Raw genomic sequence first — 25358 nt, forward strand, 5'->3', positions numbered from 1 at the left:
TTGTGTGGCCTCCGGAGGGCAGTAGCTATACCCCAATCGTCTGGGTCTCCCAATAGAGCGCTGAAGAAAATAGCATTTTTCAGGCGCCAAAAAAAAAAAAAAAAATCTAAAAAAAAGTGACATCTAATTTATACCAACTGTCAAAACAGGTTTTCTGGGGACATAAAGCAGCACCACATGGGAACAACCTGAATCAGCTTACAGGATCTAGAGAGACCTAAGTGCATTTTAAGTGTGAATGTTTGCGGTCCATGTGCTCACCTTCTGTTGGAACCAGCGCATGGCCTCCTCTTTGCCAATTCGGTGCTTAGCACCAATGGTTGCAGCCTTACGCTTTTTGTCAGCAATGCTGAATCCAGGGCGCCCAAGAACCTGTAGAGATATTAAACTACTGATAAAAAAGGACTCAGCTTCAGTGGTCCAAAATAGATGAACAGAAATATAATAATTGTCAGTACTGTATGGATTTCACACTTTAAAGCATGAATTTTTGACAACCAAACATTTATGCACATATTTGTGAGCACAATCCATTAGGCATTTGACACTTTCTAAGATTGGATCCCAGATTAGGTTTGACGTATAGTCACTACCCTGCCATAAGCCATGCAGGGTTATTCCACTCACTACTGGGTATGAGAAAGCCATCAACCTCAAGTAGAACATTGTCACAAGTTTACATATGACTAGAGTTGAGCGCGTACCTAACTATTCGTACTCACTATACGCCCAACAATCGTTCCGAAGAACATGTGCAATGCAAGTCAGTGGGAAAACAACTCAAGTAAGGATCACACTTCTGTTTTGCATCAGTCACAATCTGTCGCCTTGAGGAATTACGGTATACTACAAAATATTTTGCAGGAATCAGTTTCCCAATAGACTATTAGCGATGGATTGTGACTGATGGTCCCACGTTGCATCCGCCGCGTAACAGATCAGTCATTTACTGATTGACCGTCAGGGGGGAGCAAGGCTGAATGTAACGTTTGTGTGCGGCGGATTGGTTTAGTGTGAGCATGCGCACAGTAAAAAAAAAAAAACCCATGATAGATCGTAAATTCAGTTCCAGTAGCTAGAACGATCAGCTCATCGCCCGATGGCCGGCTATTGTGAACGATCAGCTCATCGCCCGATGGCCGGCTATTGTGAATGATCAGCTCATCGCCTGACGGCCAGCTATTGTGAACGATCAGCTCATTCACAAAAGCCGGCCGCCGATACAACAGTGGAATATAAAAAAAAAAAAAAAAAAAAAAAATTTCAGCAGTCACATCAGTTGTGCTACTATCTGCAATGCATCTGTTGCATCAGTCACACAACTGATTGACTGAGGCAAAACAGAAGTGTGAACTTAGCCTAACAAGTAACTCGAATGCCGTACTTTGAGAGCAGCGAATAGTGCAGAATTAGTTACTCATTACACTGCACACGCTATTTGGAATAAATACATGAGTATAGCAAGTACAGATAGTTAGGTACTCAACTTTACATATGACCATTACACTGTATTTAGTGTCTGAACATTTTACACTTTAGAAAGTTTTATTTTATTACTTTGCACAGTTGTGCATGAGACCTGTCAGTTTTACACTGCCATTACTTAACAGGCTGCTGTACTTCGAGGACATTGCATGGCCTTAGCAATAAATAGGTAGTCCTCTTCCACTATTAACGACATTCGCACCAGTTGCAGCTGTTAACATCTAGGTGCCAAAGATTATGGCCGATGCAGCAGGGTGTCAGGTACCGGATTCATTTTTGGCTTACTGGAGAAAACAGTTTTCTTGATCAGGAGCAGTATCTTTAAAGACCACTTAAGGCCCTGTGCGCACTGGAAAATGGAATTCTCAAGAAAATTCCGCAGGCACTGAAAGATTATCGCACCCGCGTAAAATACCGTGGCAAACCGCACCCGAAAACCGCATGCGGTTTGCCCGCGGTATTCACGGTATTGCTGCGGTTTTGCGGCGTGCGGGTTGGTACATGTGCTTTATTGCATTCAATGCAATAAAGCACATTGAAAAAAAAAAATTTCCTTCTTAGATAGTAGATAGATAAAGACAGAATAGAGGGATAGATAGAAGGATAGATACAGATAGAGGACAGATTGCTGCATTTCACACGGTCGGCAGTGAGTTCACATTACCGGCCGTGGGAAATGCCCTGTGGTTACCTCTGTTGTCTCGCTGCGAGGCTGCATTCAGCAGTGTCTGTATCAGTCGCGGCTGGATGTAAGCATCGCAGGACGCCGGAGCTGTGGATTACGCCGGAGCTGTGTGTTGGGGGGGTTAATAAAAGGGTGAACGAGGCTTTGTGTTTTATTTAAAATAAAGGATTTCTGTGTGTTTTATTCACTTTACTTACGGGTTGATCATGTCAGCTGTCTCAGACACTGCCATGATCAAGCCTGGAGTTAATGGCGGCGATCCACCACCATTAACCACTTGTATTACCCTGACTGCCACTGCTACGCGGCGGCAGGAAGAGTCGGGGACACGTCGGTACTGCCGCATAATGCATGCGACAGTCCCGGGGCAGCTGTGGCTGATATTCTCGGCTGCGGGAGGTGGGAGGGAGGCGGGGGACATTAACCCTGCCCCTCTCCCTCCCCAGCCTGAGAATATCGGGTCGTCGCCGTGTGCTTACCTTGGCTGGACGGTAAATATACAGCGGAGCCCACGTGTTTTGTTTTCTATATTTCCGTTTGATTTCTATGTGTGTTCCATGTGTCTGTGTCTATGTGTTCTATGTCTGTGATGTCTGTGTTTACTCTGCACGGCTTCCTCTTCCTGTAATGACATCACTTACCTGCAAAACCGCAGGCAGCGATGTACATTACCGCAGGTAAACCGCGAAATACCGCAGGGAATAACGCAGGAAAACGCAGTGAACCGAACAGAATTTGCTGCCTGCGTTATTCCCTGCTGGATTTCACGATTACATGGCAGTCAATGGAGTGAAATCCCGCAGCGACGTGCAGCTGTCAAATTCCACCTAGTGCGCACAGGCTTTTTTTCCCCGATAGGTTTTGCTGGTGATTCACTGCAGAGATGTTATGAACATTTTCTGCAGCGAAACATGCAGCAAACACCCGGTAAGTGCGCACAGGGCCTAAAGGGGTTTTGTGGTCTAGAATGAAAAAGTTTAGAGTCACTGACTGCAAACTTCTGAATCCTTTCAGCATGCACACTGCAAGTGTATTGAGTGAGGCCATATCCACTTCAGTTCTGGCCAGCAGTATACATGTTGCATACTCACACACTGCTGACAAATCCTCGCAGCACAATACATGCATTGGGAGGATTCAGTGACTAGACTTAATTTAGACCAGACAACCCCTTTAATAACCTGTTACAAGGCGTATCGGCCATCATTAAGGAAAGTAGATGTCCCAAACATACTTAACTGAGAAGTACTCACTCTGGCTCACTGGCACCGTTTGGGTCTGTTGCCTTAGCTGCAATGGCAACCGCACACCACTACAGCCAAAGCACCAAGACCTGAGGAGTGCAAGTACCTGCTCACTTTGCTTTAGTCGTTAAGTGTTTGTGGTTCGTGTAACATTCTGCAGAGACCTTACGCATTACAGCTCGTGTGCTGGAGCTGAACCAGGTTTGATATTTTATGGCACTGCAGCCTAGACTCCAGGCTGATACCATCTACAAAGCCATCAGGACAAGAACAATTTGTTACAGTTTTAAGAAACATGCAGCCTGCTACTCCAATCAAACTCCAAATTGTAGTCCTGATCATCCTTATTAGCACTGTGGTCCTGAGTTTACATCCCACAAAGACATCTGCAAAGAGTTTATGTTATCCACATTTGGAGTGTACCACAGTACCTGGAGGATACCCTTAGGTGGCAGGGGACAGAACTGAGCCTTCATGGACAAATATGGCTGTTGAAGAAATGGAAGTGCAGAAGTGGAACCCTCCGTTTAGAGGATTATCTAACCATTCTGTTTGGGTTGTGAACTCTTGCACAGCAGAGTATGAGCTAATGGAAAGTCTGTGCCCAAAATACTCTACTGGTTCAGACTTTGTGAGCAATACTACACACAAGCTCATTGATTTTGCCTCCTGAACAGTATGCTACAGAAAGGCTTTGGATCTGGACACAGATTACATAAGTTAGTGTTTAGACAATAAAATGGGATATCTTAAAGTCACACTAAATATCCATGATGCAACTTAAACAGCACAAGTATAGATTGGAGTCATTTCAAGCAACTTTGCCCAGGGGTGGAGGGGTTAATTTTCAATTTTGTTTTTTGCTCTTGTTTTAAGAGCTGCAACTTATTTTGCCATCAATCTTGCCATATAGGGGCTTATTTTTTTGCAGGTCGAGTTGTACTTTTGATTGAAACCATGAGTTTGACCATAGAGTACTGGAAAAAAATTCAGGTGTAGAAAAAAAAACAAAAAAAAACCAACAATTGTTTTGGGGTATTTCATACAGTTTTCACTATATGGTAAAACCGATATCGATGTGATGCCTCAGGTCGGTATGAGTTTGTAGATACCAAACATGTATAGGTTCACTTTTATCCAAGTGGTGAAAGTCAGAAATTTGTCCAAAAAACCTTGCGATTTTGGTGCCATTTTCCACGTTCTTGTTTTTCAAGATATGGGGCTTAGTGACCGCTTATTTTTTGCTTCTTCAGAGGTTTGATATCTTTTTGCGCAGGTGTGTTATTTTGATCACCAGTTTCACGTTGCGACGACCAAAAACAATTTTGTTAGGAATTTTTTGGGAGCAATGCAGTGTACTGATCAGATTAAGTGAATTTATATTTTGATAAGTCAGGTGTGTTTTGAATGCGGCAATACCAAATGTTTATATTTTACTGTATTTATCAATTGGGCAAATGGAGGGGGATTATTTGAACCGAGGTTTTTTAATATTACTTTTATTTTACTAGTCCCCTAGGGGACTATAACGATCAGTAGTCTGATCACTGCTGAATTTTGTTTCAGCGCAGCATTGCTCTGATCGGCAAAAGTGCACTGTTCTTTTAAGATCTGCTGCTCTGCCAGCTCTTATAGGAACTACATGATAGCAATGGGAGAAATCACATGATCCCTCGCTACCATCAGCTCCCCATGATCATGTCATGGGCTACCGATGGCGGGGAATGGAGCAAACTCTGCTGCGGCCATTTAAATTGTGCTGTCACATTTTGACAGCGCGATTTAAGTGGCAAGCAGGTGCATGTGTGCCTGTTAGTCCCACATGTCTGCTGATCAAATCAGACTTCTGCAGGGATCACTGCCAGCTCACTGCAGCAGTCGGTGGGGATTACCATGACAACCAAAGATGTATCAATATGTCATTGGCCGTGAAGGGGCTAAAAGGGAACAGTCAGATCAAAAATGCCACAGCCACTGGCAGCACACAGCCTGGCTGCATGATTACCACAAAAAAAAAAAATTAAAAAATTAAAAATAAAAACATACCACATAGAAATCCAGCCCATAAATTCCAATGCTTGGGTCGTATTTAATTCCCAGATCAATGTGTTCCTGGATACCAAAACCAAAGTTTCCTGTGTCAGAGAAGTTGTTCTTTCTCAATTCATATTCTCGGACCTAGAACAGTGAGAAATGGTATTAGCCATAAGACAAGCAGATAAAAATGCTCCAATTAATTTTCTTCACTTAATCTGTGCGTGTGTTTGTATAATCCCCTATTGCAGTCTTCTCTGGTATCCAGCACCATTCTGACCCCGAGTGATGCCAAAACTCTTCAGACTACAATGAAAGTCTATGGAGCAAAGGCTTACATTGTTAGTCTTCCAAGCTCAGGCATATTCTGAAGGGTGGTGATGCCACAGAAGAGAACTGATCAGCACTATATGACCGCAAAGAAGGGAATTTTGTTACTTACCGTAAATTCCTTTTCTTCTAGCTCTTATTGGGAGACCCAGACGATTGGGGTATAGCTACTGCCCTCTGGAGGCCACACAAAGCACTACATTAAAAGTGCAAGGCCCCTCCCCCTCTGGCTATACCCCCCGTGGTATCATGGGTACTCCAGTTTTAGTGCCAAAGCAAGAAGGAGGAAGCCAACAACTGGTTTAAACAAATTAACTCCGAGTAACATCGGAGAACTGAAAAACCGTTCAACATGAACAACATGTGTACCCGCAAACAGCAAAAACAATCCCGAAGGACAACAGGGCGGGTGCTGGGTCTCCCAATAAGAGCTAGAAGAAAAGGAATTTACGGTAAGTAACAAAATTCCCTTCTTCAGCGCTCTATTGGGAGACCCAGACGATTGGGACGTCCAAAAGCTGTCCCTGGGTGGGTAAAGAAATACCTCATGTTAGAGCTGCAAAACAGCCCCCCCCTACGGGGATGTCACTGCCGCCTGCAGGACTCTTCTACCTAAGCTGGCATCCGCCGAAGCATAGGTATGCACCTGATAATGCTTGGTGAAAGTGTGCAGACTCGACCAGGTAGCTGCCTGACACACCTGTTGAGCCGAAGCCTGGTGCCGTAATGCCCAGGACGCACCCACGGCTCTGGTTGAGTGGGCTTTTAGCCCTGAAGGAACCGGAAGCCCAGCAGAACGGTAGGCCTCTATAATTGGTTCTTTGATCCAACGAGCCAAGGTGGCTTTAGAAGCCTGCAACACCTTGCGCGGACCGGCGACAAGGACAAAAAGTGCATCGGAACGGCGCATGGGCGCCGTGCGGGAAATGTAGATCCTGAGTGCTCTCACCAGATCTAGCAAACGCAAGTCCTTTTCATACCGGTGAACCGGATGAGGATAAAAGGAAGGCAAGGATATATCCTGATTAAGATGAAACGAGGATACGACCTTAGGGAGAAACTCCGGAATGGGGCGCAGCACTACCTTGTCCTGGTGGAACACCAAGAAGGGAGCCTTGGATGACAGAGCTGCCAGCTCAGACACTCGCCGAAGCGATGTGATCGCAACAAGAAACGCCACTTTCTGTGACAGGCGAGAAAAAGAAACTTCTTTGAGAGGCTCGAAAGGCGGTTTCTGGAGAGCCACTAGTACTCTGTTCAGATCCCATGGATCCAACGGCCGCTTGTACGGGGGCACAATATGACAGACCCCCTGCAGGAACGTGCGCACCTTAGGAAGACGTGCTAGACGCTTCTGAAAAAACACGGATAGTGCCGAGACTTGCCCTTTAAGGGAGCTGAGCGACAAGCCCTTTTCCAACCCTGATTGCAGGAAAGACAGAAAAGTGGGCAATGCAAATGGCCAGGGAGACACTCCCTGAGCAGAGCACCAGGTTAAGAAAATCTTCCACGTTCTGTGGTAGATCTTAGCAGAAGTTGACTTCCTAGCTTGTCTCATTGTGGCTACCACTCCCTGTGATAAGCCTGTTGACGATAGGATCCAGGACTCAATGGCCACACAGTCAGGTTCAGGGCCGCAGAATTCTGATGGAAAAACGGCCCTTGAGACAGCAGGTCTGGACGGTCTGGAAGTGACCACGGTCGGCCGACCGTGAGATGCCACAGATCCGGATACCACGATCTCCTCGGCCAGTCTGGGGCGACGAGTATGATGCGGCTGCAATCGGATCTGATCTTGCGTAGTACTCTGGGCAAGAGTGCCAGAGGCGGAAATACATATGGGAGGCGGAACTGCGACCAATCTTGCACCAAGGCGTCTGCCGCCAGAGCTCTTTGATCGCGCGACCGCGCCATGAATGCCGGGACCTTGTTGTTGTGCCGAGACGCCATTAGGTCGACGTCCGGCACCCCCCAGCGGCGACAGATTTCCTGAAACACGTCCGGGTGAAGGGACCATTCCCCTGCGTCCATACCCTGGCGACTGAGGAAGTCTGCTTCCCAGTTTTCTACGCCTGGGATGTGAACCGCGGAGATGGTGGATGCTGTGTCCTCCACCCAATTCAGAATGCGCCGGACTTCCTGAAAGGCTTGCCGGCTGCGCGTCCCTCCTTGGTGGTTGATGTATGCCACCGCTGTGGAGTTGTCCGACTGGATTCGGATCTGCTTTCCTTCCAGCCACTGTTGAAAGGCTAGTAGGGCAAGATACACTGCCCTGATTTCCAGAACATTGATCTGAAGGGTGGACTCCTGCGGAGTCCACGTCCCCTGAGCCCTGTGGTGTAGAAACACTGCTCCCCACCCCGACAGACTCGCATCTGTCGTGACCACTGCCCAGGATGGGGGCAGGAAGGATCTTCCCTGAGACAATGAGGTGGGAAGGAGCCACCATTGTAGAGAGTCCTTGGCCGTCTGGGAAAGAGAGACTTTCCTGTCTAGGGAAGTCGTCTTCCCGTCCCATTGGCGGAGAATGTCCCATTGAAGTGGACGCAGATGAAACTGCGCAAAGGGAACTGCTTCCATGGCTGCCACCATCTTCCCTAGGAAGTGCATGAGGCGCCGTAAGGGGTGCGACTGGCCCTGAAGGAGAGATTGCACCCCTGTCTGTAGGGACCGCTGCTTGTTTAGCGGAAGCTTCACTCTCGCTGCTCGAGTATGGAACTCCATGCCAAGATACGTTAGTGACTGTGTCGGTGACAGATTTGACTTTGGAAAGTTGATGATCCATCCAAAAGTCTGGAGAGTCTCCAGCGTAGCCTGTAGACTGAGTTGGCATGCCTCTTGAGAGGGTGCCTTGACAAGTAGATCGTCTAGGTAAGGGATCACCGAGTGTCCCTGAGAGTGCAAGACTGCTACCACCGCCGCCATGACCTTGGTGAAGACCCGGGGGGCTGTCGCCAGACCGAATGGCAGAGCTGCGAACTGAAGATGGTCGTCTCCTATCACAAAACGTAGAAAACGTTGATGTTCTGTAGCAATTGGCACGTGGAGATAAGCATCTTTGATGTCTATTGAGGCAAGGAAGTCTCCTTGGGACATTGAGGCAATGACAGAACGGAGGGTTTCCATCCGGAACCGTCTGGCGTGCACATGTTTGTTGAGCAGTTTTAGGTCCAGAACAGGACGGAACGAGCCGTCCTTTTTTGGCACCACAAAGAGATTGGAGTAAAACCCTCTCCCTTGTTCCTGAGACGGTACAGGAACCACTACTCCTTCCGCTCTTAGGGAGTCCACCGCCTGCCGCAGTACATCTACACGGTCTGGATGTGGGGAGGTTCTGAAGAACCGAGCTGGAGGACGAGAACTGAACTCGATTCTGTACCCGCGCGACAAAATGTCTGTCACCCACCGGTCTTTGACCTGTGACATCCAAGTGTCGTAAAAGCGGGAGAGCCTGCCCCCGACCGGAGATGCGGAGGGAGGGGACTGGAAGTCATGAGGTAGCCGCTTTGGAAGCGGTTCCTCCATTTGCTTTCTTGGGGCGTGAATGAGCCCGCCAGGAATCTGAGTTTCTTTGCGTCCTCTCAGTCCCTTTGGACGAGGAGAATTGTGTTTTGCCCGAACCTCGAAAGGACTGAAACTTCTGCTGCCACTTTCTCTGCTGAGGTTTGCTTGATCTGGGCTGGGGTAAAGAGGAGTCTTTACCCTTGGACTGTTTAATGATGTCAGCCAATGGCTCGCCAAACAGTCTATCTCTAGATAAAGGCAAGCTGGTTAAACATTTTTTGGAACCAGCATCTGCTTTCCAGTCCTTTAACCACAATGCTCTGCGCAAAACTACCGAATTGGCAGACGCCATTGAGGTGCGGCTGGTAGATTCTAGGACCGCATTGATAGCGTAAGACGCAAACGCGGACATCTGCGAGGTAAGGGACGCCACTTGCGGCACCGCTGGATGTAAGATAGCATCCACTTTTGCTAAACCAGCTGAAATAGCTTGGAGTGCCCATACGGCTGCGAATGCTGGAGCAAACGACGCGCCGATAGCTTCATAGACAGATTTTAACCAAAGGTCCATCTGTCTGTCATTGGCATCCTTAAGTGAAGCGCCATCCTCCACTGCAACTATGGATCTAGCTGCAAGCTTGGAAATCGGGGGGTCCACCTTTGGACACTGGGTCCAGCGCTTGACCACATCAGGGGGGAAAGGATAACGTGTATCCTTAGAACGTTTAGAGAAACGCTTTTCTGGATGAGCGTCGTGTTTCTGGATTGATTCTCTGAAGTCAGAGTGATCCAACAGAGCACTTAATTTACGCTTGGGATAGAGGAAACGAAATTTCTCCTGCTCTGCCGCTGCCTCTTCTGCTGAAGGGGCTGGGGGAGAAATATCTAACAGCCTATTGATGGCTGAGATAAGATCGTTTACCATGGCGTCCCCATCCGGGGTATCCAGATTGAGAGGGGTTCCAGGATTAGACTCCTGATCACTCTCTTCAGACACATCACAGGGAGACTGATTGCGCTGAGACCCTGAGCAGTGTGATGACGTTGAGGGTCTTTCCCAGCGAGCCCGCTTGGGGTGGCTGGGGCAATCATCTGAGTCATTATACTCATCCTGAGAAGCCGGGGACCCCCTTGCAGTCTGGATTAAATCCAACTGCGGAGGATTAGAGGACATAGACCTCGCCGTGTCCATAGACTGAGCCCCAGGCATGGATTGCAAAGTTTCCAGGATTTTTGCCATAGTCACAGACATATTAACCGCAAAAACTGCAAAGTCTGTCCCCGACACCGGGGCAGGACTTACAGGCGTCTCAGCCTGGGTCACTATCTCTCCTGACTCCGGCTGGCGAAGCAGCACCGGATCTGAGCATTGCACACAATGGGGGTCCTTGGAGCCTGCTGGTAGAGCAGCCCCACATGCAGCACACGCAGTGCACACAGCCCTAGCCTTGGCAGCTTTGCGTCTTGTGGATGACATGTTGCTGCCTCCTCAGAGCGATCTGGGGTATTCAGCCAGGAAGCGACCTCACAGTGCAATAAATCAATAAATATCTATGTCCAGTGACACAATACACAAACATACACTGAGGCACTAGAGGGGCCAGCTGAAAAGCCGCTTACCGCCCGCTTAAGAGCGGGTGTGTGGTCTTCCAAAGCCCCTCAGTCTAGGTCTCCCAGAGCCTTGCGTCCTTCCTCCAGCCAGACATGCATGTAATGGCTGCCGGCGTCCTGAGAGAAGAAGGGGGGCGGGCCCTGGGCGTTCCTGACCAAGAGCGGGAAGCCTGCTTCCCTCTGTGCCTAGTGAGAGGGCTGGAGCATGTAAATCAGGCTCCAGCCCTCCTCGCTGCCGTGAAACAGCGTCTCTCCCCTACCCTGATTGACAGGGTGGGGGCGGGAACGATCGGAGCTGCCGGCGTCCTAGGCCCAAAAGCCGGGGACTAGAGTTATAAACGCCGCCGCCGTAAAAGCGCGGTCGGCGTATCCCCGGCGCACCACAAGTCACAGCAGCGACGCCCGGTCCAGTGAGGGTCGGCGCTGCGTTCCCAGAACACAAAGTCCCCCAGATAACTGTAGGAACACCAGCTCAGTGTACGGTCCCCGGCGCACTACAACACCCAGCCAGCCCGGAGTGTGTCTGTGCCTGCCGGGGACACAGAGTACCTGTATGATGCAGGGCCCGGTCCCTGATGGTACTCCTGCTCCGTATCCATCAGGTTCTAATGGGTCTGTGGATGGAGCCCGGCGTCAGAGCTTTGAGGCCGGCAGGATCCCACTTCCACAGAGCCCCCAAGGGGATGTGGAAGGAAAACAGCATGTGGGGCTCCAGCCCTGTACCAGCAATAGGTACCTCAACCTTACAACACCATCCAGGGGTGAGAAGGGAGCATGCTGGGGACACTATATGTGTCCTCTTTTCTTCCATCCGAACTAGTCAGCAGCTACTGCTGACTAAAATCTGTGGAGCTATGCATGGAATGTCTGACCTCCTTCGCACACAAAGCTAAAAACTGGAGTACCCGTGATACCACGGGGGGGTATAGCCAGAGAGGGAGGGGCCTTGCACTTTTAATGTAGTGCTTTGTGTGGCCTCCAGAGGGCAGTAGCTATACCCCAATCGTCTGGGTCTCCCAATAGAGCGCTGAAGAAAAGTGAGTATATAAACAGCAGGGGTGAGCACAGTCCATGGGATGGCTTCTTTACAATACTCTTCCAGCAATACCTACATATTCTGCAGTGTACACATTTCCCAGATGAAGGGAATTTTGTTTACTTACCGTAAATTCCTTTTCTTCTAGCTCTAATTGGGAGACCCAGACAATTGGGGTGTATAGCTTCTGCCTCCGGAGGCCGCACAAAGTATTACACTCAAGTGTTAAGCCCCTCCCCTTCTGCCTATACACCCCCCGTGCTCCCACGGGCTCCTCAGTTTTGGTGCAAAAGCAAGAAGGAGGAAAAAGAATTATAGACTGGTTTAAAGTAACTTCAATCCGAAGGAATATCGGAGAACTGAAACCATTCAACATGAACAACATGTGTACACAAAAAAACAGGGCGGGTGCTGGGTCTCCCAATTAGAGCTAGAAGAAAAGGAATTTACGGTAAGTAAACAAAATTCCCTTTGTCACTCTATTGGGAGACCCAGACAATTGGGACGTCCAAAAGCAGTCCCTGGGTGGGTAAATTAATACCTCGTAAGAGCCGTAAAACGGCCCTTTCCTACAGGTGGGCAACCGCCGCCTGAAGGACTCGTCTACCTAGGCTGGCATCCGCCGAAGCATAGGTATGCACCTGATAGTGTTTCGTGAAAGTGTGCAGGCTCGACCAGGTAGCCACCTGACACCTGCTGAGCCGTAGCCTGGTGCCTCAAAGCCCAGGACGCGCCCACGGCTCTGGTAGAGTGGGTCTTCAGCCCTGAGGGAACCGGAAGCCCAGCCGAACGGTAAGCTTCGATAATTGGCTCCTTGATCCACCGAGCCAGGGTTGATTTGGAAGCCTGTGACCCTTTACGCTGGCCAGCGACAAGGACAAAGAGTGCATCCGAGCGGCGCAGGGGCGCCGTACGAGAAATGTAGAGTCTGAGTGCTCTCACCAGATCTAACAAGTGCAAATCCTTTTCACATTGGTGAACTGGATGAGGACAAAAAGAGGGTAAGGAGATATCCTGATTGAGATGAAAGGGGGATACCACCTTAGGGAGAAAATCCGGAACCGGACGTAGAACCACCTTGTCCTGGTGAACACCAGGAAAGGGGCTTTGCACGACAATGCTGCTAGCTCAGACACTCTCCGAAGAGAAGTGACTGCTACAAGAAAAAACCACTTTCTGCGAAAGTCGTGAGAGGGAAATATCTCTCATTGGCTCGAATGGTGGTTTCTGAAGAACCATCAGAACGGTTTAGATCCCAGGGTTCTAACGGCCGCTTGTAAGGTGGAACGATGTGACAAACCCCCTACAGGAACGTGCGTACCTGTGGAAGTCTGGCTAGGCGCTTCTGGAAAAAAAACACAGAGGGCGCTGAGACTTGTCCCTTAAGGGAGCCGAGCGACAAACCCTTTTCCAGTCCAGATTGAAGGAAGGACAGAAAAGTAGGTAATGCAAATGGCCAGGGAGAAAAACCCTGAACAGAGCACCATGAGAGAAAAAAAATTTTTCACGTCCTGTGAAAGATCTTGGCGGACGTTTGTTTCCTAGCCTGTCTCAGTGGCAATGACGTCTTGAGATAACCCTGAAGACGCTAGGGTCCAGGACTCAATGGCCACACAGTCAGGTTGAGGGCCGCAAAATTCAGATGGAAAAACGGCCCTCGAGATAGCAAGTCTGTTCGGTCTGGTAGTGTCCACGGTTGGCCGACCGTGAGATGCCACAGATCTGGGTACCACGACCTCCTCGGCCAGTCTGGAGCGACGAGGATGGCGCGGCGGCAGTCGATCCTGATCTTGCGTAACACTCTGGGCAACAGTGCCAGCGGAGGAAACACATAAGCGAGCTGAAACTGCGACCAATCCTGAACTAAGGCGTCTGCCGCCAGAGCTCTGGGATCTTGAGACCGTGCCATGAACATTGGTATCTTGTTGTTGTGCCGGGACGCCATGAGGTCGACGTCCGGCACCCCCCAGCAGCAACAGATCTCCTGAAACACGTCCGGGTGAAGGGACCATTCCCCTGCGTCCATGCCCTGGCAACTGAGATAATCTGCTTCCCAGTTTTCCACGCCTGGGATGTGAACTGCGGATATGGCGGATGCCGTGGCTTCCACCCACATCAAAATCCGCCGGACTTCCTGGAAGGCTTGCCGGCTGCGTGTGCCGCCTTGGTGGTTGATGTATGCCACCGCTGTGGAAATGTCCGACTGAATTCGGATCTGCTTGCCCTCCAGCCACTGCTGGAACGCTTTCTGGGCAAGATACACTGCCCTTCTTTCCAGAACATTGATCTGAAGCGAGGACTCTTGCTGGGTCCACGTACCCTGAGCCCTGTGGTGGAGAAAAAACCGCTCCCCACCCTGACAGACTCTCGTCCGTCGTGACTACTTCCCAGGATGGGGGAAAGAAGGATTTCCCCTTCGATAATTAAGTGGGAAGACGCCACCACCGAAGGGAAGCTCTGGTCGCCTGAGAGAGGGAGACTGTCCTGTCGAGGGACGTCGTCTTCCTGTCCCATTTGCGTAGGATGTCCCATCGAAGGGGACACAGGTGAAACTGCGCGAAGGGAACTGCCTCCATTGCTGCCACCATCTTCCCCAGGAAGTGCATGAGGCGCCTCAAGCACCCCTGACTGGCCTTGAAGGAGAGATTGTACCCCTTTCTGAAGTGACTACTGCTTGAACAGCGGAAGCTTCATTATCGCTGAGAGGGTATGAAACTCCATACCAAGATATGTCAGCGAGTGGGCCGGTGTCAGATTTGACTTTGGAAAATTGATGATCCACCCGAAACCCTGGAGAGTCTTCAGGGAAGCGTCGAGACTGCGTTGGCATGCCTCTTGAGAGGGTGCCTTGATCAGCATCCAAGTACTGGATCACCGAGTGACCCTGCGAGTGTAGGAGCGCTACTACAGTAGCCATAACCTTGGTAAAAACCCGTGGGGCTGTTGCCAGGCTGAACAGCAGTGCCACGAATTGCAAGTGTTCGTTTCCTATGGCGAAGCGCAAGAAGCGCTGGTGCTCTGGAGCAATCGGTACGTGGAAATAAGCATCTTTGATATCGATCGATGCAAGGAAATCTCCTTGGGACATAGAGGCGATGACGGAGCGGAGGGATTCCATCCTGAACCGTCTGGTTTTTACATGTTTGTTGAGCAGTTTCAGGTCCAGGACCGGGCGGAAAGACCCGTCCTCCTTTGGGACCACAAACAAGTTGGAGTAAAAACCGTGGCTCAGTTACTGAAGAGGAACGGGATCACCACTCCTTCTGCCTTCAGAGTGCGCAGCGCCTGCAGAAGAGCCTCGGCTCTCTAGGGAGGCGGAGATGACCTGAAGAATCGAGTCGGGGGACGAGAGGTGAACTCTATCTTGTAACCGTGAGACAGAATGTCTCTCACCCAGCGGTCTTTTATTTGTGGCAGCCAGGTGTCGCAAAAGCGGGAGAGCCTGCCACCGACCGAGGATGCTACTAGACGAGGTCGAAAGTCATGAGGAAGCCGCTTTGTTAGCGGCGCCTCCGGTGGCCTTTTAAGGACGTGACTTAGACCGCCATGCATCAGAGTTCCTTTGTCCTTTGAGACCTTTTGGACGAGGAGAATTGGGACGTGCCCGCGCCCTGAAAGGACCGAAACCTCGACTGCCCTCTCCTCTGTTGGGGTATGTTCTGTTTGGGCTGGGGTAAGGATGTATCCTTTCCCTTGGATTGTTTGATGATTTCATCCAGACGCTCGCCAAACAGCCTGTCGCCAGAAATTGGCAAACTGGTTAAGCGCTTTTTTGGGAGCAGAATCTGCTTTCCATTCCCGTAGCCACAAGGCCCTGCGGAGTACCACCGAATTGGCGGCCGCGACCGCCGTACGGCTCGCAGAGTCCAGGACAGCAATAATAGCGTAAGACGCAATTGCCGAGGTCTGTGTGGTAATGGATGCCACTTGTGGCGCGGCCGTGCATGTGGCTGCTTCAATTTGCGCTTGACCTGCTGAGAGCTTGTAGCGCCCATACGGCTGCGAATGCTGGGGCAAAAGAAGCTCCGATAGCTTCATAGATGGATTTCAACCAGAGCTCCATCTGCCTGTCAGTGGCATCTTTGAGCGAGGCCCCCTCTTCCACTGCAAGTATGGATCTAGCCGCCAGTCTGGAGATTGGAGGATCCACTATGGGACACTGAGTCCAACCTTTAACCACGTCAGGGGAAAAAGGATAACGTGTATCCTTAAGGCGCTTAGAAAAACGCTTATCTGGACAAGCATGATGATTCTGGAGTGCCTCTCTGAAATCAGAGTGGTCTAGAAACATACTCTGTATGAGAAGCTGACTCCTCCGCCGGAGGAGCTGAGGGAGAAATATCCAGCATTTGATCGATGGACGCAATAAGAACGTTCACTATGGCGTCCCCGTCTGGAGTATTAAGATTGAGAGCGCCCTCAGGATCAGAATCCTGATCAGCTGTCTCCGCATCATCAACCAGAGATTCCCCCCGCTGAGACCCTGAACAATATGATGTCGAGGGAAATTCTAAGCGAGCCCACTTAGTCGGTCTGGGGCTGGGGTCTAAGTCAGAACCCTCAGCCTGGGATGTATGAGATACCCCGGGAGGACTTGGTCCAACTGAGGAGGGCCAGGGAACAATGATTCAACAGAGTCCCTTTGCTGAGATACCGGCCTGGACTGCAAGGCTTCTAGTATCTTAGCCATAGTCTCAGAGAGTTTTGCAAACTCCGTCCCCGTCACTAGGACAGTGTCAACAGGTGGCTCCCCCTGGGCCCCTCTTAGTAGGGGCCCTGGCTGAAGAAGTGTCACAGGGGCCCAACAATGCACACAATGAGGGTCAATGGAACCTGCCGGCAGCTGGGTCGTACAAGCGACGCAGGCAGCATAATAAGCCTGTGTTTTGGCACCCCTGCCTTTTGTGGGCGCCCTGAGTAACACAATAGGGTATATAGCCAGAATGAACTGTGCTCATACAGTGTAAAATATATACTAAACACAAATAATGTATCCATACACTACAGCACCATGGGGCTAGCACCACAGGTGCTGCTTACCATCCGCCTAAAGCGGTTATGAGGCCACCAGAGACCGTGTCTGGGTCTCCCAGGGTTTGTCCCTCTCTGCAGCGTCGTAGGAGCTGACAGGAAATGGCTGCGGCGTCCTGACGAGAGGAGGGAGCCGTGGCCGAGGTGCTCACACTGTGCACAGTGAGGGGGGTGGAGTATGGAAATCATACTCCAGCCCTCAGTGCTGCTCGTTCCGTGCAGCGTCCCGCCCTTCCCCTGCCTGTCAGGGCTGAGGGCGGGAGAAAGGGAAACTAGGCCGCAAGCAAGCCGGGGACTCGAGTATAAGCGTGGCCGCCGTAAAAGCGCGGCCGACGCCGAAGTCCCCGGCGAACTACAAGTCCCAGCCGCGCCGCAGTTTCCCATGGCAGCGGCGGTTAGCGCGGTAGCCCCTACATATAAAACACACTCAGCGACGCTGAGTGTGTAATGGCACAGTTTAACCCGGTCAGTGCCGCGGTTCCCGGTGCACTAGCACACCCAGCAAAGCTGAGGTGTTGCCGTGCGCGGTCCCCACAGGGATACAGAGTACCTTCACGTAGCAGGGCCATGTCCCTGAACGGTACCCGGCTCCTATCCATCAGGCTCCACCGGAGTTGTGGATGAAGCACGGTCTCAGTGCCTGGAGACCGATAGGATCCCACTTCACCCAGAGCCCTGAGGGGGATGGGGAAGGAAAGCAGCATGTGGGCTCCAGCCTCTACCCGCAATGGATACCTCAACCTTAACAACACCGCCGACAAGAGTGGGGTGAGAAGGGAGCATGCTGGGGGCCCTATATGGGCCCACTTTTCTTCCAACCGACATAGTCAGCAGCTGCTGCTGACTAAACTGTGGAGCTGTGCTTTGCATGTCTGACCTCCTTCGCACAAAGCAAAAAACTGAGGAGCCCGTGGGAGCACGGGGGGTGTATAGGCAGAAGGGGAGGGGCTTAACACTTTTGAGTGTAATACTTTGTGCGGCCTCCGGAGGCAGAAGCTATACACCCAATTGTCTGGGTCTCCCAATAGAGCGACAAAGAAATTACACATTTCATTAACTGCAGTCAATAATAACACTTCTAGAGAATAATCTAAGTCTTAAGTCAGAATAGTTTAGGCTGGAGCACAGAATATATGGTCAACTAAAATTTATAATACGTAATATAGCTTACTAATGACCTTCACATTTCCCCTCCAGTTTTGGCAGTGCCATCAGTACATGACCACATATACCCAAGTCACTATAGTGTATGAAGGGGCAGCCAATGCCAGTTTTATCATGTGATTTGCAGCAAGGTGAGGGATGATTTGGCCTTTGTATGAAAGGCTTTTCAGTCTCAATGACAAGCTAACAGGATATGCACTCATCTGCATTTAAAAATGGGTCGCCCACTACTCAGACAACCCCTTGTCAATCGGTATATTTCCCCCATTTATAATAATACTTCTGCTCACAACCAGTGCTGGCGTAGTTCCAGATGTGTTTGCACTGTCCCCGGGGACTGCATAACCGACATCACATGATCCTAGCAACCAATGACCAGTTGCATCACTCCCCACCTTTGGATGCAGCACATACATCCAAAGAGCAGCAGTGCTCAATTCATCTGGTTGTAAGCAATTTTTTTTGTTTTTTTAATGGAGGGGGAGGGAAGCAGCCACTGATTGTCCACAGTCCCTGCAGCCATGACAGTTGCGTGATCCCAGGAGAGTGCAGACACTTGGAACTGCAGGTGATGAAAGTTATTTTAAATTGAGGAAACATGGATTACACATTGCAGGTTCTACCGTCCAATGAGAAGCTGTTTTAGTCACCCAACCCTGTCATGGATATTTGGTCCTTACAACCAAACCCTGCACTGGAGTCACATGCCAGATTTTACTGTAGGACAGCATCGTCATACAACACCAATAAGTAGATCACAGCAGATGTGGCATACAGAAATTAATATGGTAGCAGTTACTGTGGCAGATGTCATAAGGTTTGGTCTGAGTTATATAACACTGATCACTTCTAATACAAACACCAAGAACCTATGTGCATTGTTCCACTCAATGGGAACAGCTGCCCAGTATTAGGCCTGCATGAGGTTTATTAGTCCATCCTAGTCCCCCATTAAGGTAGACCTGTACCATCCACAAAACGCAGTGTACGGCATTAGGCATGATCTGTTTCAGATTTCTAACTACAGTTTATACAGATTTATTTTGTTAAACCTATTGTGATCTACTGTTCATAGTTAAGCCTGAAAACCGATGTGAGCTGCATTACAGTGATGCCATCTACCTTAAGGCCTTTTTCAAGAATTTCTTCTGCCTTCGCTCCACGGACTGTACAGTGAACTGCGATCTTTTCATTTCTCCTGATTCCAAAAGACCTCACGGTGTAGCGAGCTAAGAAAAAAAAAAATTGCAGGAACGTTTTAATGCAAAAACTGTAGACCTTTAACCTTTCATTCATGTTCATGTTCAGCTGGAATGGTTTGCAGGTACTATGTCACACTGGAAAGCCCCTGAGGTGCCAGAACAGCAGAAACCGCAAGTGACCCCATTTGACAGGCTGCATCCTCAATGAATTCATCTAGGGGTGCAGTGATCATATTGATATCACAGGTGGGTCACAGAATTTTATACTATTGTTCAGTGGAGAAAATTACATCTTTACCACTACATTTTTTGTCTTTAACCTTAGTTTTCCACTGTTCACAAGGGAAATTTAAAAAAAGACCCAATGTGTTACACAATTTCTCCTGAACGTGGCAATACCCCACATGACTACTGTTAGGCTGCTTTCACACATCCGGCTTGAGCTCTGCAGCTCAATCCGGCTGTGCAAGCTATGCAACGGATGCGGTGAAAACACCGCATCCTTTGCATAAGTTTTTCCCATGCGGCCCGTCCGGTTTTTGCCGCTTGCGGCATGCTACTGAGCATGCGCAGTGGCAAAAACCGCATCCGGCCGCCATAGGCATGCATTGAAAAATGCGCCGCATGGGCCGAATGCGGCGCAATGCGATTTTTTTTTGCCGCACGAAAAAAACGTGCCAGGCAACATTCCATCCGGCCACCGCATCGGCTAAATCTGCCACATGCGGCAAAAACCGGATGGAACGCAAGCCCATGCGGCACAATACGGCACTAATTACGGTCTATGCAGAAAAAACGCAACCGGCAGCAAAAAAAAAAACTGTTGCGATTTTCCTGCAAAGTGCCAGATTGTGCCGCATTGCAGAAACCGGAGGTGTGAAAGCAGCCTTAGCTGCACCAGAGGGCTCGGGAGGCAAGCAGTGCCATTTGATGTTTGCAGCACAATGTTCCGAGGATAGTTAGCAGCTCTGCAAATTGAGTCAGCAAAGTGCTAGAAAAAACAAACCCCCTCAAGTGAGCACATTTTGGAAATTACACGTCTCTGGGAATTAATCTACAGGTGTAGTGACTATTTAGTCTCTGGAAAACACCCATGATGTCAAAAGCAGTGAATGTTGCAGAATTAAATTGCAAGCAAGTTCTTGTGCCCAGTACATTGTAGTGCCCATACATTGTGCCCAGCTCGTGCTTCTGGAAACCTGCACCCTGTAAAAAGGCCAGCTCTCCTCACTACAACAATGCCAAATGTGGTTTAGACATTGTGGGGCATTTGGATTAGGGAGTGCAGATTTCACTGGATTTTTTGTGGAGGGGAGGAAACCTCACTTCTCCAGAGCCTTTGTGCTACCAATAACATGGAAGCCCCTGATATTTCCGTTAACAGATATCAGCCCTGAAAGGGGACTTGTTTGTGGGCTGAGATGAATGTCATTGGTGGTAATTTGGGGTACAGAACATTTTGGATTAATTCCCATTTATTCTGTGCTTTATGCAGAGTACTTCCATCGGGATTTCCATCTACAGCTCTGAAATGTACAATATGGGTGTAAACCCAGACAGATCAATTCCCTATAATGAGGCACCAGAGTTACTCTAAACTGTTCAGCGGTGTCACTTTCCAAGAAGGTGCACAAAGCTTGTTGACCACCCTTTTGTGCATGCCTAAAAAAGGTGGACACCACCAGAGCAAAGGTCAGACGGGAGATCGAAGTGGCTCCTTCTGCCTAACTACAGTGAATTTCCATACATTCAGATTTACATGCAAGACCAAGCATAAGCGTTCTGCACAGGATAAATATTAGCCAAGCTATACTGCAATCTTTGGGAGGCAGAATGAGCAAGTCAACAACTGGCTTTACCATTCCCCCCCCTCCCCACACAGTTCAGCTTACATGTCACAAGCTTTCCGTAGCATAATCACCATGACTTCATTCCGGGTTGGGAAGGGGTTCCTAACCATGACGCATTGCTACGTCATAGGTTGTGAAAGGGGTTAACATTAATGCCGTGAATTTAATGCCATAAAACAATGTCATAAGTGGCCGGTACATTACAGCTTAGCTTGTTCTGCAACAGATTGAAAAGGCTGGACCAAAGGCACAACTGACAAAGGTGGTGCAAGCTCACACCAATGTCACCATGTTACAGCAGAAATGCCAGCAAGAATAGCCATATTGTCAGACTGAATAATGTCTAGTGTGCCAACATTGCACCAAACAAATGGCAAGCTTTCTCCCAGCCATACTAACCTTTAGAAAAGACAGGGGTCTGCCCGGTGAGCTGCTCCAGCACTTTCGCTGCTCGGGTCAGTCTGTCACCACTCTCACCAACACAGATATTGAGGCAGAGTTTGCGGATTCTCAGCTCACGCATGGGATTTTCCTTTTCAGATTTATCCTAGAAAACAAATATGAATAAAAAAAGCCAACCACCACATTTAATTGCTTGGTTTGTGAATTACTACAGAAAAGTGCTACAAAGCCCAGCAGACCTGTGAGAGCCAGCAAGGAGCTTTCAATGAAGCTGCATGAGTTTGAGAAGCCGCTACGTAAGTACCAAGGAGTTAGCCAAGACTACTTAGGGTAAGTTCACCGTGTGTTTTTTCGCGGCATTTTTGCATGTTTTTCGGGTGCGTTTTTGGCCTCATAACTGGATGCCTTTGCTTCCCCAGCAAAGTCTATGAGTTTATTTTTGCTGTTCACACACAACTTTTTTTTTAAGCTGTGTTTTGAGCTTAAAAAAAAATGGAAATGTCAATTCTTTCCTGCGTTTTACCCCCATGCAATGCATTGGAAAAACCCAGAAAAAAAACGCAGAGATCAAAAACGCAGCAAAACGCAGCCAAAAACGCACAAAAGCGCAGCATGTGCACAGCCAAATGCTGCGAACCATTTCTGCAACATCCACCAAGGTCCCACTGATAGTATCTACTACTTAGTGTCACGCCAGTTGGCTGCCAGCTTCCCACTGCCTCATTGTGGGGGGGACTGATCAGCAACCAGATCGGGAGAGAAATACAGCTGATGACGTCCCCGTGCAGAACAGGCGATAGTAAGCAACCGTTTAGTTCTTTGCCCTATAAACAAAGTCCTGGATATCAGGTTTATTCCCTAGTTTGCCCCTCAAAGAAACCCCCACTGATCCCAAGAACAGATCTCCATCCCAAATGAAGGTGCTCATGGAGACAGTGTACAGTGCTTAGCTAACTGAAGAGGCGGGTGAACACACTCGCTCCACATAATGGACTTCTCAAGCTGGAAGTGGCAAAATCCCATAGTCAGGGGGCCAGCCCGCGGCCTTTCCCGTCCCACACAGTCCAGGGGGCCAGCCCGCGGCCTTTCCCGTCCCACACAGTCCAGGGGGCCAGCCCGCGGCCTTTCCCGTCCCACACAGTCCAGGGGGCCAGCCCGCGGCCTTTCCCGTCCCACACAGTCCAGGGGGCCAGCCCGCAGCCTTTCCCGTCCCACACAGTCCAGGGGGCCAGCCCGCGGCCTTTCCCGTCCCACACAGTCCAGGGGGCCAGCCCGCGGCCTTTCCCGTCCCACACAGTCCAGGGGGCCAGCCCGCGGCCTTTCCCGTCCCACACAGTCCAGGGGGCCAGCCCGCGGCCTTTCCCGTCCCACACAGTCCAGGGGGCCAGCCCGCGGCCTTTCCCGTCCCACACAGTCCAGGGGGCCAGCCCGCGGCCTTTCCCGTCCCACACAGTCCAGGGGGCCAGCCCGCGGCCTTTCCCGTCCCACACAGTCCAGGGGGCCAGCCCGCGGCCTTTCCCGTCCCACACAGTCCAGGGGGCCAGCCCGCGGCCTTTCCCGTCCCACACAGTCCAGGGGGCCAGCCCGCGGCCTTTCCCGTCCCACACAGTCCAGGGGGCCAGCCCGCGGCCTTTCCCGTCCCACACAGTCCAGGGGGCCAGCCCGCGGCCTTTCCCGTCCCAGAAATGGCAACACAAGGCTTTAGTAATGCTTTATATTTTGTACAACCCCACTGACAAGGTGCAAATGTACTTTGAAACAGATCCCTAGATATATGGCCCCTTTAAGAACACAGCAGCACCACACACTGGGGCCCTTTACACCCACATACCTGAGTTCCTACACAGACGCCCTCACGGGGCCCCGTGCACACACAGACACTACACACCGACCCTGCACTTCCTAGGCATGCCCAGACATGTCCCTGCACTGAGGGGCTGCAGTCCACACCCGCTCAGCCCCTATATAATACATACACAGCCACTAAGAGCGGTGGTCGTTATACCATGGCTCTCCCAGGGTCACACACAGCCGCTCCTACCATACACAGCCCTATAAGTGGCAGGCACAGCCCAGGCGCCCTCCAGTCAGTCACCGGGACACAGCAGGCCAAGTCACCGTCCCTCCATTACATGCTGACATTCAATACCCGCACCAACAGCGCGCACACACCGGGGCAGCCCGCAGCAGAGAGCCCGGAACCCACCACACAGCCACAACCTGAGGATGGCAAGGGATTGATCAGCAAGAATTGGCCCACCAGCCTGTACTCACCGCCATGTTGGGAGTTTGGAAGAGATCGCGAGATTTCCGGTCTCTCCTTATATACGGCGAGAACGCCGACGTCTCCTGGACGTGCTCTTACGTACCCTCTTTGGTCACGTGATTAGCTTTTCCTCGTCTTTTAATTGCAGCAGTCATGCGCAGTGAAGAGCTGGAACCTAGCGGTGTACATTCATCTGAGAACAGTCATGGGTTTGTAGTAAGGAAGTGGGCAAATCTGTTAACTGGGCCGAATTAAAAAATATATATATATTGATCGACTGCCTCAAACAGTGACTAAGACAGGTCACACGGCTGTTTAAACGGGGTGTCCCGGGCTTTGATAAAAGTCTGTAGCCGCTGTATGTGTCCGCAGGCTTCTGCACCCTGACAGCCTGCAGTGCGTATCCTGAGGAGGCACAGTATTGTGAGAGCGGGCGCTCATATGACCAAAAGGCCGGTTTCAGGTACGTGTGACATCTGTTTTTAACACGGATGCCACACATATGTTATTCTATGCTGTTACACAGCTGTGTTTTCACACGGACCATGTGACCCCTTTTGGCCCCACACACACACGGAGTCATGTCCGTTTTTTCTCCGGCAGCATGGGTGTCACATGGATTGCACACTGATGTGATCCGTGTGACAGGTACCGGAGAAAACACGTGTCTGCGAAATATAAAGAGTTTCTATATTCACCTGTATCCAGTGCTGTTTTCTTCGGCTCTGCTGACCCCTGCTTCTTACCCCCGCTCATTATACTCATTGATTATTCACCTGACCGAGGAGCTGGAAGTCGGAGCATCGTGGTGGGGACAGCATCGCCGGTGACAGGTGAGTATCCAGCAAGCAGTGTGTGTGCAGTGACATCCCGGAGGTCATTGGAGTTCCCAATGAACTCTGATGAACCCGTGAAGTCACTGTGGTGACACCCGCTGTAGCACGTGTGTCACAGGGGTGTCATCAGGAGCACCTAAGCATGGTAGTGCTGGCTTATCGCTAATGGTGACCCCCAACACAGTATGATCCCCCACGTCCATGAAGTATAATGGCCCTCACTAGCCCTTTAAACAGTATAATGGCCCCCACACAGCCCTCCATACATTTTGATGGACCCCACACAAACCATCACAATGTAAAATTGCTTCCATACAGTATAAAGACCCTCAAATACACCTCCATAAAATGTAAAGGCTCCCTCATAGCCCTTCAAAATTATTTAAAGGCCCCCATATAGCCCTCCAAAAAGTAAAATAACATCCACATAGCCCTCCAAATAATATAATGGACCCCATAGTCTACCATATATAGTGGTATATATAATTGCCCTCACATAGTCCTCCATATAGTATTATGCACCCCCCATAGTCCTCCATATAGTATAATAAGCCCCACATTGCCTTCTATCAAGTATTTTACTGCATCCCTTAGTCCTCCATATAGTATATTGCATCCCAAATAGTTGTCCATATCATATAATGGGCCCCAAATTGTCTTTCATACAGTGTAATGCAC

At 50.0% G+C, this 25358-nt stretch overlaps 1 protein-coding gene across 1 annotated transcript in view; it reads right to left on the reverse strand.

Annotated features, from left to right (window-relative positions):
- Positions 1–23939, reverse strand: part of RPL11 (ribosomal protein L11) — a 33944-nt gene extending 10005 nt beyond the window's left edge. The window contains exons 1-5 of the mRNA XM_075336207.1: positions 23853–23939; positions 21576–21723; positions 19247–19353; positions 5461–5592; positions 262–372 (exon numbers count right to left, since the gene is read on the reverse strand). Coding sequence (XP_075192322.1) covers positions 262–372; positions 5461–5592; positions 19247–19353; positions 21576–21723; positions 23853–23858 — 504 coding nt within the window. The 5' untranslated portion in view covers positions 23859–23939. The remainder of the gene's footprint in view (positions 1–261; positions 373–5460; positions 5593–19246; positions 19354–21575; positions 21724–23852) is intronic.
- Positions 23940–25358: the final 1419 nt, after the last annotated feature.

This window comes from Anomaloglossus baeobatrachus, chromosome 2, assembly GCF_048569485.1.
Source record: "Anomaloglossus baeobatrachus isolate aAnoBae1 chromosome 2, aAnoBae1.hap1, whole genome shotgun sequence".
In the NCBI taxonomy this organism is placed as follows: Eukaryota; Metazoa; Chordata; class Amphibia; order Anura; family Aromobatidae; genus Anomaloglossus; species Anomaloglossus baeobatrachus.